This window comes from Bidens hawaiensis, unplaced genomic scaffold (genome assembly GCF_021521415.1).
Source record: "Bidens hawaiensis isolate Kalapana, Puna unplaced genomic scaffold, B.hawaiensis_p1.1 tig00012897_1, whole genome shotgun sequence".
In the NCBI taxonomy this organism is placed as follows: Eukaryota; Viridiplantae; Streptophyta; class Magnoliopsida; order Asterales; family Asteraceae; genus Bidens; species Bidens hawaiensis.
The window spans coordinates 298,782-311,809 of NW_027492076.1; the positions used below are offsets into that span (position 1 = coordinate 298,782).

The 13,028-nt window shown below is 34.2% G+C and overlaps 2 protein-coding genes across 2 annotated transcripts in view; both read left to right on the forward strand.

Annotated features, from left to right (window-relative positions):
- The window catches only part of LOC143542550 (putative methyltransferase PMT24), a 266,804-nt gene that overhangs the window by 110,857 nt on the left and 142,919 nt on the right, over positions 1-13,028 (forward strand). The window lies entirely within an intron of this gene.
- Positions 2,328-4,433, forward strand: LOC143542528 (uncharacterized). Its single transcript, XM_077035095.1, has 3 exons — positions 2,328-2,668; positions 3,054-3,178; positions 4,272-4,433. The coding sequence occupies exons 1-3, from the start codon at positions 2,333-2,335 to the stop codon at positions 4,420-4,422; spliced, it is 612 nt and encodes a 203-aa protein (XP_076891210.1). The 5' UTR covers positions 2,328-2,332; the 3' UTR covers positions 4,423-4,433.

The window sequence follows — 13,028 nt, forward strand, 5'->3', positions numbered from 1 at the left end:
ATAAACAATGCAGTGAATAAGAAATAATATAATATAAATGAACCATTAGACCTGAAAAAAATAAAAAACACATATTAGTAAAAGATTTTGTAATATTAATTGAAAACTAAGTTTACAAATACATACCAGCTTTAAACTGTATCACATTAAGTTTCCGAAAATCTCTTTGTAAACAGCTTTATTTATTTTTTTTTAAATGTTCCTAATTATTCTAAAGAACGTTTTTTTTCTTTTTTATTTTAAAGTGTTTTTTATAAATAATTTTAAAGATATATATATTTTTATAGCATTTTTCATGTCATTTCTTATTAAATAAATAAAACTTAAAGAACGTTCGGTTGATTACCATTCACCGGCTCTTCTTCTTTCCTCAAGAGTAAATTAAAATCATTGACAAGGTAGTTATTAATTAGAATAAATAGACTTAATCATGGAGTTAATTGTATTAATTTGAATAAATAGATTAAATGAAATATAAACTTAAAAAGAAAGACATGCATTTGACAAGGTGGTTATTAATTGGAATAAATAGACTTAATCATGGAATTAATTGCATTAATTTGAATAAATAGATTTAATTGTAGATTTAATTGAATTAAATTGGAATGTTGATTTTATTTAATGGATTAAAAATAATTGTGAATATGTGAAAATTATTGATATGGAAATGTGATTACATGAAATCCTATGTAGATATGCTAGAATAAGGACATGTGAAAAGAATCATTTTGTTTTAATATATAAGTAAGATAGTTCACCTCTCCTAAACTTTAATTCCTTGCAGGGGAGCAACGAAAAATAAATGTTGAGAAAAAAAACATTAATGAATGAATATTTATTCATATTAAAATTATTTTAACTATATAAAAATTAAGTTTATTAATTAATTAAAAAAAGTTAAAATTTTATATAAAGTAAGCAAGATGAAAAAGAAAAAAAAATGAAAAGAAACAAAGTTAAAGAAGAGGAGAAAAAAATAATGAAATTTACATATTCAGTCTTTACTGTAAGAATAAATAGTTGTTTAGTTAAAAGTTAATAGAGTTTTAAACATTATTTAGTGAACAAAAATTAATGAAATATGTTACAATTTTCCAAATAAATACGTTTCATACAATTATTTTTATTTTCATTTAACATAACCTAGCAGTTTAACTAATTTAGTTAATAATTCAAAGAACATTCACATCTTATTCACTATTTATGTCTTTATAAAAAGTTAACTAACAATCTTTATTTTTAAATTTATATCTTATTTTATAAAATCTCTTGCACCATGTTTACCACTAGAGGTGCACACAAGTTAAGCCGAGCTCGAGCTGTACTAGGCTAGAGAGCCCGGCTTATTTACCTTACATAGAACTCGAGCTCGGCTTGTTTTGAGCTCTATTTTAAAGGTCGAGCTCAGCTTGTTTATTATTTATCAATTATTTTTATATATTTTTTCTATTATAATTTTATGTATAAAATAATATATATTATTTAGTTAATTTTATTAATTTTTTCATAGCATTACATATATTAATGACAGACTCGTTTAGACTCGCGAGCCGGCTTGAGCTCGATAAGTGAAGCTCAAACCCTGGATCGTTTTTTAAACGAGCTTTTAGGCTCAAGCTCGGGCTCGCACTCGATTCTGTTAAGCTCGATCGAGCTTTTTAACGAGCCGATCCCGAGTATCTCGTTTGCTCCTCTACCCCCCCCCCCCCCCAAATTCCCCATCCATATATTCCTATTTTATTTTTTCCTTTCATATAATCTAAATAGCATGTATATGCTTTAAAAGTTATTTTGATAAGTGAATTTTAAGGATGAACAGTGAACTCATAAATCTAAAAGATAAACATGTTATTCTCTTATATTATGGAAATGAGGAATGAAGTCGTATTTCATGTGATTTTCTCAAGTTTAAATGGTGAGCCGAATGGGATTAGGGATGCAAGCAAACTAAGAAAATTATAAGTTATTCAAGCTTGAATTGATAAAAAGTTTGAAGCGAGTCAATCTTTTCGAGCTTGAGTCTTAAGTAAAGCTCATTCATTTATCAAGTGCAGGAGTACTAGCCTTGTATGGAAGCTCGTTTAGGCTCGTCTAGCTTTAACAAGCCTGATGTATTTTCATACTCCACTGTCAAGCTTCGGTTTTTTCAAGATACTACACGAGCTCAAGCTGTTGTTAAGATTTTCCCCCACCTAAATATTTTTTACTATCCCTATCCTTTTACTGACACCCCCTACCCTCACCCACCTCCTGATCAGTCATATTATTAAATTGTCTTGTATCGATTTACGAATCCATCGTACCGCCTGAGACCTTCTCAGTTCTCACTGCAATGCCTCCTTCAGAATCGTCATTTCTCCGGCAACTCAGCCAGAAAGAAGCCTGGAAAGCATCCTCCAAGCGATGGAACAACAAGCCATACACCGACACTCACTCAATCTACACCACCATGCCGGAGAACAGAAAGCGAGTCATGGTTGTCGTCGATCAATCGCTGCATTCCAAGCACGCCATGCTGTGGGTCCTCACACACGTGGCAAATCAAGGAGACATGCTCACTCTCCTTGAGATTCAACCTTCCCCTAATTTCAATGCCTCTTCTTCCTCTGCTCCGTTGAATCAACTGGTGGCGTCACTTGGTAGTCTCTGTAAAGCATGTAAACCTGAGGTATTAGTATTATTATTATTATATGGATCTAATTCACAAGTGTTTAAACCTAATTTATTTCCTTCATTACTTAGATCCCTAATTTTTAGAAATATGCTAAACTTATACTTAGAAATAACTATATGAAACGGAGATATAAAAAAATATATGAAAATATGGAATTGTTCGGTTCCGTTAATTTCGGTTAAAGGAGTGTGTATAAAAAATAACGGATATAACCGCTTTTAAGTTAATTCAGTTATCTGTTAATTTCGGTTCGGTTATAAAAAATAATTAAATGTAAATGATATAAACACGTTTGGGTTTTGTTGTATTTGGCACTTAGCATTAAGCAGCTTATTGATTAATTATAATATTAGGGTTTTGATAGTGAAAATGTTTGCAGGTTGAAGTGGAAGCGTTGGTGATTCAAGGAGGACCGAAATTAGCGACAGTGGTGAGTCAAGTGAAGAAGCTGGAGGTGTCGGTGCTGGTTTTAGGTCAGAATAACACGTCTCCGATTCTTCGATGGTTCGTCTCTTTCGGTTATTACTTAAACCATTATTATAGAGTACAGAGTTGTGTTTATTTGGTAGATCTTTAAGGTTCAGTTTCATCCCATTTTTGAGATGATAATAAGTTAGTTATAAAACAGTTAACTGAAAATGAAGTTATTCAACATAATAAACTTTATGAAATATAAAATAAGTTAGAAAAGTATATACAATATTACTTTAATGTGACCATTGTGCTATTGTTAGTAAGGTTGGTGTCTATAAACATATTTTTTAATCATTTTTAACAATTATAATGAAAATTTTTTTGTTAATACGGGTTCAAACTGTCTAAACCGAATTGTTTTAACATGTTCAAACTGTCGCCGAACAAACCGGGTCGGTTTGCTTTGTTGTTATTCGTAATAGTGCCACTTGTTAGGTGTTATCATTGTTTGATAGGCCAAAAAACATTATGGGAATAAATTCTTGTGAAATAGTTTTGTTGGTTTTGATAAGTTAAGTTGGTTGAAACAAATGAAAGGCTGACAAAGTCTTGTCTTTCACAGGAATGCTTACAAATCATTTGGCAAATTTTATTTTCAAAATCTTGATGAAAATGATGGAAAGGATTTTAACTTTTTAGCTTCACATTTTCATAATCACATAAGAAAGTTTTGTGCCTTTTTAAAGATTTGCTTGTGAAAATTAAGTTAAGTTGACTATTTAACCCGTACCCGTTTGTGCTGACCATTCGACCCGCACCCGTTATGTTGTGCATTTGACCCAGCCCCACTCATGTTGACAACGTTTATTTGAGTTGACAATTTGACCTGTACTTATTATTGCATGACAATTTGGCCCGTACCCGTACAAGTTCTTATTAATCATTTGACCGAACCCTTTATGGCTGACTGCTTATCCAGACCCGTGTGCTGACTGTTTGACTGGACCGGTTTATGTTGACCCTTTGACCCCCTGTACCCGTTTATGTTGACCATTTGACTGGACCTGTTGACTGTTGACCTGACCCACTGACCGTTTGATAGGACCTGTTTATGTTGACCATTTGACTCGTACCCTAATGATGTATCGAATGATGAAACCAAGGGTGTTTGATAATTTTGTAGCTTGGGAGGGATGAGCAGCACGGAGAAATTTGTTGAGCAGTGTATCAACACAGTGGAATGCTTAACGATTGGGGTGCGAAAGCAGAGCAAAGGGATTGGTGGGTACCTGATTAGCACAAGATGGCACAAGGACTTCTGGCTCTTGGCCTAAGGTTATGGTTATGGTTATGGTTATGGTTATGGTTATGGTTATGGTTAAGGTTAATAATCCAAGTCTATGTTCATGAATTTCTTAATAAAACTACTAACTATTCTAATGTACAATTACCTAATGTAAACTCTCTTTAGATTCCTTCTTTATTTGATGTACTTTTGTATTAGCTTGGAGAATATAAATTATATTATATAGCTAAATAAACGCCCGAGTTAATGAAGTTCATTGATGTACCAAATCTTATTAGAAGGCGCCCTTCGTTTATTATTTAGTTATTTTGTCATAATTTTATATAGAATATTAATTATCACATAAATGTATATTAAATGCATTAAATTAAAAATTATATAAATAATAACATTGTTTAAGCTTGAGAGGTAGTTCAAAGTTAGATAAGTGAAGCTTGGGCTTGGGCTTGGGCTTGGGCTTGGGCTTCTTTATTAAACGAGATTAGTTCTAGGGCCTAGCTTAAATGGACTTGATTCATGTTTGCCGGATGGTTCGTTGATGCCTATAATCTTATACGTTTACTTGTAACTTTAAAATTATTAAAAGCTATTGTTAAAAAGTTATGATTTGTAAGAGTGTTAAATATTGAGTCAATAAGTACAAGTTGCAATAATTAAAAAAATAAATGGTAGTATGGTACTATGATAACAGTTGGGCTCGTGAATGAAAGAAAGAAAGATGCAGAGGGGTCCAGGCAATTAAATCCAAATCAGATGTTGCACAGTCCGGGTGAGTCACTGGTGGCAGAGGCATCATTATTGATTCCAAAACTAGCCGCTGGTGAGTAGTGAACTCACCATCACGAGTACATCAGTAATCATGGCACCCACTCGAATGAATGCCAAAAAGGAAAATATGAGACTAGTCCTTTTTTATATATAATAATATATCAAGAAAAATAAAATCTATCAAAATGGTCTACTTAACAAAATAGTCTTACCAACTTTTAAAAATTTTCAAATTAACCCGCGTTTGAAAGTGTCATTTGACGTAACCGATTTTAATAACAGCGCAACAGATTTCAATAATGATGTAGTAGATGTTTCGCACTCATAGCAGGGTGTGTAATGTGAGAGCTTCTGAAACAATTTCTTAAGTAAAATGCAAGAAAAATCCAATGATATTTTTATAAAAGAAAAAGAAAAGTTTTTAACTATTTTTGGCAAAGGTTTTAGTCAAAATAGTTATTTTGATGATTTTCTTCAATAGAAATACATCACGTGTGTATGGATGCGACAAGGGGGGCGGCTATAGCTCAACCGGCATTCAAGGGGAAGTGTAGATTTGTGATGGAGGCTATATGCCTCAAGTTAGAATCCAATCACAACTGGTTTATCATAGCGGGCCTTCAGACAGTGGATTTTTTCTGAAACGGAAGATGTTTGGCTTGGGCTACACAGCACTGTGTGATCACGTGCAAATAAGATCGCTTTTTCCATTACGTTACCCAGATAGTTAGGCTTTATTCGTTAAAAAAAATGGACGTGCCAGGAGGTGCACGGGATGCACCGTCTACACGCACTACTAAGACCTGTGCCAAAGACTCAAAACCATGCAATTTATTTAAGTTTAATAATAATTGATATATCTACAGGTATATTTTTACCTAATTGAGTTTAACAGCTGTTATATTTTGATAATTTTTAAATGAATTATTCATATTTCTATTTATCTCTAAAATCACTTAATTTATATATTAATATAGTTTTACAAGTCACTAAAGAGGTGCTCGCACAATACAACATAGACTACAAATATGGGTAATCATGTAATGTAATATGTTAATTTTTTTTATAAAATTCAAAAAAAAAAAAGCTAAAAACTAAAACTATAGCAATAGTATTCTTAAATTAAAGAGAATTAAATATTTATTTTTAAATTTTAATAAAAAATATTAACGTATAAAAAAGGTATGACTGTTTTCTTAACATATACCAATTATTGAAAAAATTAGTTCGCCTGAGTTTATAGACTCCACAAACTCCTGTGGCATCCAAAGGAATTTATTAAGTTTAGATAACATATAGTGGCACTAGTGGAACCAAGGCGAGTAAATGGCTTATTGTTGGGGAGGGGGGGGGGGGGGGGTCGGAGTGCCCTGCGTGGTGTTTTGATACTAGCAGGAACACCGCCCCGGGTGCCTTGGGGCCGAAGAAAAAACACTCCGAGCAGGGTAGTAGCCATTCCGATGATCATGCTCGTCCACAAAGCTTGGAAGATGACTAATAATAAAAAAAAGGTGAAATAAAAAGGGTGAAAGGTGGACATTTATTCGCTTAAAATATGGATTCGAGTGGAATGATATTTATTGTAAGTTTTTTTAGCACGACAAAACTTATACACTTTCTACTTTTACTGATAAATTAAATTTCTACATAATATTAAAAAGAATTTAAAGGTCAACAAAATCGAATACATCTTGAAGTGTGTTTTACGAAATGAGTAGATGGCAATAAATAAGTTTAGAAATAAACTCAAAATACATATTATTGATTTCTTGGTTTTACCTTGCAGACAAACTACTTTTGACAACAGGAAAGTTACAAAAAACCATTCTTAATATATATTTTATTATTATCTCACGAAATAAACGGAGGTTCAGAGAGCGACACGTAAAAGGGTGGGCTGTGTTTTGATATTTCAATTGAGAAAAATCCCCCAATATAATAATAAAAGAACCTTAGCTCAGCTTAGGAAGGTTCACCCTTACAAACACTCTCTTTCGTCTCATTTGCAATTTCAAAATTCAAAACACAAATCTATACTTGTCTCTCCCTTTAAAAGTTTTGAACACTCCAGTCCACGATTCTCTAATCTCTGCTTCAACACTAACATTAGGCTGAGGGGTGTGGGGGGCGCGAGAGGGGGCGCGAGTGGGGGCGCCAGCCAATAATATTGTGACGTGTGGCAGAGAGAGAAACTTGATAAGATGGGTGTTGGTTGTGGTGCTCGCGCCCCGGGCCCTGGTGTGGAGGGGCGCGAGAGGGGGCGCGAGCGGTTTATTTTTTTATTTATTTATAAATGTATTAAAAAAACGTATTATTAAAAAAACAAGAAATTATTTAAAAAAACACACATTTTTTTGAAAATTCATAATAAAAAAAAACATACTAAAAATTAAACAAACAATAATATTTAATAATAAAACTAATCTACTACAAGATCATCTGGTCGCGACGCCCACAAATGTTCAACCAACTCATGTCGAAGATACCCGTGTATCTCACGGCTCTTGATATTTGCTATGTTATGAAGTTTTTGTTGATCACTGATTGTGGACGGTTGTGGCGGAATGTCACCTTGGTAGTTTTGGCATATAGCTTTGCCCTCGTCTTCTAACGTCATGTTGTGTAGGATAAGACACGTGTAGACGACGTCCATTATCCTCTCCCGAGTCCAATAACGTATCGGGTTCGCCAGAACATAATATTGTTTTTTTATAGCTCCAAAAGCTCTTTCAATATCTTTTCTAGCAGACTCTTGCTTCTTCGTAAAATACTTCCGTTTGTCGGCGATTGGATCTGTAAAAGCTTGAACTAACACAGCCCATTCGTTGTAAATACCATCGACCAGATAGTACCCGTACTTGAAGAGTTCTCCATTTGCAACAAAAGATTGAGGTGGTTCAACCCCGTCGATAAGGTCGTTGATCAAATGTGACTGATCGATAACATTAAGGTCGTTATTTGACCCAGCAACACCAAAAAAAACATGCCAAAACCAAAGATCCTGTGACACCGCCGCCAAACACGATGGGTTGTTTTTGATATGGTAAAAATGGGTTGATTTAGGGATATTATATAGGATTTTGTAAAGGTTTTTTTAAAAAAGTTTGAAAGAAATGGGTAATATATAGAAAGTGTTGTATAAAGAAATGGGTAAGTTTGGTTTTTTTGTGAAGTTGTGTGTATATAATGGGTAATATAGGAGTAAAAAATTTTTTTTTTTTTTATTAAATAAAGAGCCAACGGCTCATTTTACCACTCCAACGTCTCTTTCACAATTCCCCAAGTCCCTTTACGCGCAACAGCTCCCGCGAGACCCCTGGCGCCTGCCTCTTTTTTCGCGCTCGCGCCCCTCTCGCGCCCCTCTCGCGCCTCGGTGGTGTGGTGCTCGCGCCCCGGGGCGCGAGCGGCTGGCCTCTTGCGCCCTTTCTCGCGCTCCACACCCCTCAGCCTTACACTCAATCTCAACAAACCCTAACTCAGTCGTTTGTTTGGTAATCCGAGCAGTTGCTGAGGTGAAGAAGTATGAAGGGCGATTCGGTTGAAAATTAGTGTGGAAATCGTCGGAGAAGGTTAAAAAAGGTATGATTTGAGGAAATTATGGTTGAAACTTTGTGTTTATGTCCTTAATTGGGTTATGAATATCTTTCAAGTAGATTTCTTTTTTGGTTGCAATAAAGGGAAATTATAAGTTTGAGTAACCATAAACCAAAACACAAAGTAGGAATGAAAAAAGTTTTTGATAAGTCGGTTTTTAGTGGAAAAAACATCTTGCAACTTGCAAGCACAGGTTTGTATTAACCGGCCAATTTTCGATAATTCAGTTATTGGTTTTTGGTTAACAGCACGCAGGTTGGTTTTATATTTGGTCAATTTGTTTTAACCGGAATAATTTATTAGAAAATTTTTAACTAATATTATTTGACTATAAACTAATGTTCTTTTTAATTGCCTCTCCTTTATAAGGGTGCTTGAACTATTTTTCACAAACAGCTATGCAATTCAACAATGCCATTTCTTTTATGGAAGTTATAAAAGATTATTAGTTGTTCGCTTTGAGTTTTTTTTTGCAATCATGTTTTTTTTGGGACTAATTGGGATGCTTGTATTTGGTATCGTTTGCATCAGCAAATCCCTTGAAAAACATTGGGTCACAACTTTATGTCTTGAAATAAAATGAAAGCATACTAATCTACGTTCTTAATTCAACGTTTTGCTTCTCTTCCGTTTGGCTACTTAAGGACCAACATTTTTGATTAAAATTATGTACAATATTATTCTTTTAGGTGTAGCCGGTGTGCTTACAAATGTATAAATATTTGTTAGTTTTATGTGAGTATATGACTTTATGGACTATCAATATATAAACGTGAGTTTAAAACTGAAAGCAATTGGTTTGCTTTTCAGGACAAGAGAATGGGTGATGATGGAAAACCATTGATGTGGGGGCAAACAATCAGAAGCTATTGGATTATGAGTTCTATTACGCTTAGACAAAAGAGGGCCACCAGAAAGGTACATCACCGTTGATTTTTTATTACTTCATATTTTTTATCTTAATACATTTATGTATTTCAAAAGTAGATGATTTGTAGTTCAATACGATTCGACCCGTTAACAATTGATGTTTTAAAGAGTTATTATGACTTACATGGAATTATGGATAGAGCACTAATATGCTTTTTGACCCGTATGCATTTTGCAATTGAAAATTGAAACATAAATACAGTCATAGTAACTGAACTTTTATGCGGCCATTTGGCGATGAAACCTAGGCCTTTTAGCATTCGTACGCAAGGGTATATAGGTTTTTTTTATGTCTATGATTAATTTGAACATGCAAATAGATTAACAGACTGGCTTGTTTTGGTCATTTTTTATATCTAGAGTCTGGCCCAATTTGGTCCATTCGAATGCAAGGGATGCGTTAGTTTGACTTTTAGAGGTCAAACATTCATGAATATGGTTTGTTTTGTGAAGACAAAAGGAACTATTGTGATTTTTTATGTTTATTCTACTTGAATCCTTCCTTAATGTAGGGAAACTTGGTTAGAACTGCATTTTTAGCCAAGCATGGAAACATCATGATGAAGTAAAGTTCAAACTTTTGTACATTCGAAGAATAGCATCCCTTTTGAAGTGGAGTTAATGTAGGTAAATAAAATCGCATTTTGTAATATGTTTATGATTCTTTCTATATAATAGTTGCTTAATAATTGTAACTTTTTTTTAAAAAAAAAAAAACCATATATAATACACGTGTCTAAAGCTATTCTATTACTTTGTGTTGTAAATTTTTAGTTGCTTGTAGTTGCTATGTTTTCATTAAAACGCGTAGTTTTAAACAAATACAACAACCAATATACTCGGTTAGGCAATTAAGTATATATTTTAAACTTGTTAACATTGTAGGGCATGTTTGATTGTGAAGTTTTTGAAACCTAATTTGGGTTAATTTGTTGGAATTGAGAGTTTTAACTCTTTTGGTTTGATATTTGAGTTCATGAGTAATTGAGATATGGGTCAATTTTGGTGTCAAAAGAGACTAGCCCTAGCGACTATGAAAGCCGGGTCAATATAAGAAGAGTTATTTTTTTATTCTAATAGTGTTTTGTTTTTTGTGTTTGATATGTTTAAATGAAGCTTGGTGCAACAATATAGTTTTGGTGTGGAGGAGAACGTTAAAGAAAGCTATGGGAATGATGAGACAATGTTCTTTCCAAAAAGAGAATAAATAAAAGCACCAAATATCAATTTTTGTTCTATGTTCAATGCTTATTATTTCACTTCAACATTAGTTATAGAGTATATATCTTTTGTCATTTGTCTTCTTTTATATCGGCTATACATAAACACGTCCGTGTCTCGCAACGCATGCCCATTCAAGTGTATCAAGCTTTTGATGGAAAACAAAAGTAAGATGATTAAGTCTGACCCGCTAAAGCATACAAAAGATACTTTGTTTAATACATGCATAAATATTTTGGGTTACATATTTTGTTTCATTATTAAATTTTCATATATTATATTTATTAATATGTTTTAAATATATTTTTTTAACCCGTGTATCACATGAGTATATAGACTAGTGCAAAAATATAGCAATAACGATTTCACTATTGTAGTAAAAACTAGAAAGATGACCCCGTGTGTTGTGCCGGGTTTGAGGTGTCCTTTGATCAATATGAAGGCGTAATGCAATCTCTCAAGATACGTAAACATGGTTGCAAAAGTTGTTTGGTGGATCCTATGCGATCGACTAGGGAATTGGGTGTAATCAGAGAGTACTCGGGCATGTTAAATATAAAGAAAATTAATTTTTGGATATTATATATATGGCCAAATACCATAAGTTTACTAGTATTTATAACAAAATAGGTGAATGTCATTACAAATAAAAAATACATTTTAAATATTAAATTTATACTAATAATTATTATTAATTAAAAAATGATATTCCTTCTTTAATATTATAGAAATACGAGTTATGTTTTATTTTTTAAGTTAAAATTTGTTTAAGTTGACCGATTAGATGTGATTGTAGTTGAGGTTAACCATCTTTGATCGATTCTTAATAACTAGGCTGAGTTAAAGAAACTCGCCTTGACGCCATACATTATAGTGAGTACTCGTCTTGTAGATCTACTTTCACGATATTAATATTGTACATAAATGGTGGTTTGAAAATGGAACCAACTTCTGAAACAACTCATAGCAAGAGAAGGGATAGAAAAGTTACATAGTATTAAGCATTAAACAACCTAAAGCAAGAAAAGTGGTACAACAGCCATAGAGTTACAAAAAATTGGCGCTTAGGCTGAGGGGTGTGGGGGGCGCTAGAGAGGGGACGCGAGTGGGGGCTCCAGCCAATAATATTGTGACGTGTGGCAGAGAGAGAAACTTGATAAGATGGGTGTTGGAGCCCCCGCTCGCGCCCCTGGCCCTGGTGTGGAGGGGCGCGAGCAGGGGGCGCGAGCGGATTTTTTTTTTTATTTTTTTATAAATGTATTCAAAAAACGTATTATTAAAAAAACTGGACTGTGCTTAAACGTATTATTAAAGAATACACACAATTACACACTGGACTGTGTGTAAACTTGTCTTGGCTTGTGCTTAATCTCTTAGGCTTTGTCTTTTTGTGTATGTATATATTATATATATGCAGGTACAATATGTACGTATTGATGTAGGAATATTAATGTAACAACTAATATATAAAAACATGTATCCTGTAAAGCAAAAGAAAAGCTGGTTTTGAAAGCTGTGTGTAGCAGGAGGAGAAGAAAAGAAGAACAATTATGAGCCCAACGGCTATATTTAACATTCCCAAGCTCTCTTCACGCTATTCCCAGCCGCGAGGCCTCTTGCGCCTGCCTTGAAAGCCGTGCTCGCGCCCCTCTCGCGCCCCTCTCGCGCCTCGGTGGTGTGGTGCTCGCGCCCCGGGGCGCGAGCGGATGGGCTCACGCGCCCCCTCTCGCGCTCCACACCCCTCAGCCTTAGGGCTAGTGGTCATGTACCTACTTTTTTAATGTTTGAAATAATATCTAGGTAGGTCTTTTTACATTACATAGTTGGGCCTTTTAGTAATTCCAGATAACGATGAGATCAGTACCGAAAATCCCGACCCTGAAATCGCAAATTCTTGGTACCGGTACTGAAATTTTCGGTTCGTTATCGGTTCCGTACCGGTACCAGTATTTAAGGTAAAATTCGGGACATACCGGTACCGAAACTCAAAACTTTGGTACCGATTCGATACCAACGGAAACAAATCAGTATCGGTGCCGAATTTGCTCATCCTTGATGACAGATTTGCGTAAAGGTTTTGCGTTGTCTTTGAGACATGCGTCAGTTCTGCCAAAATCAGTT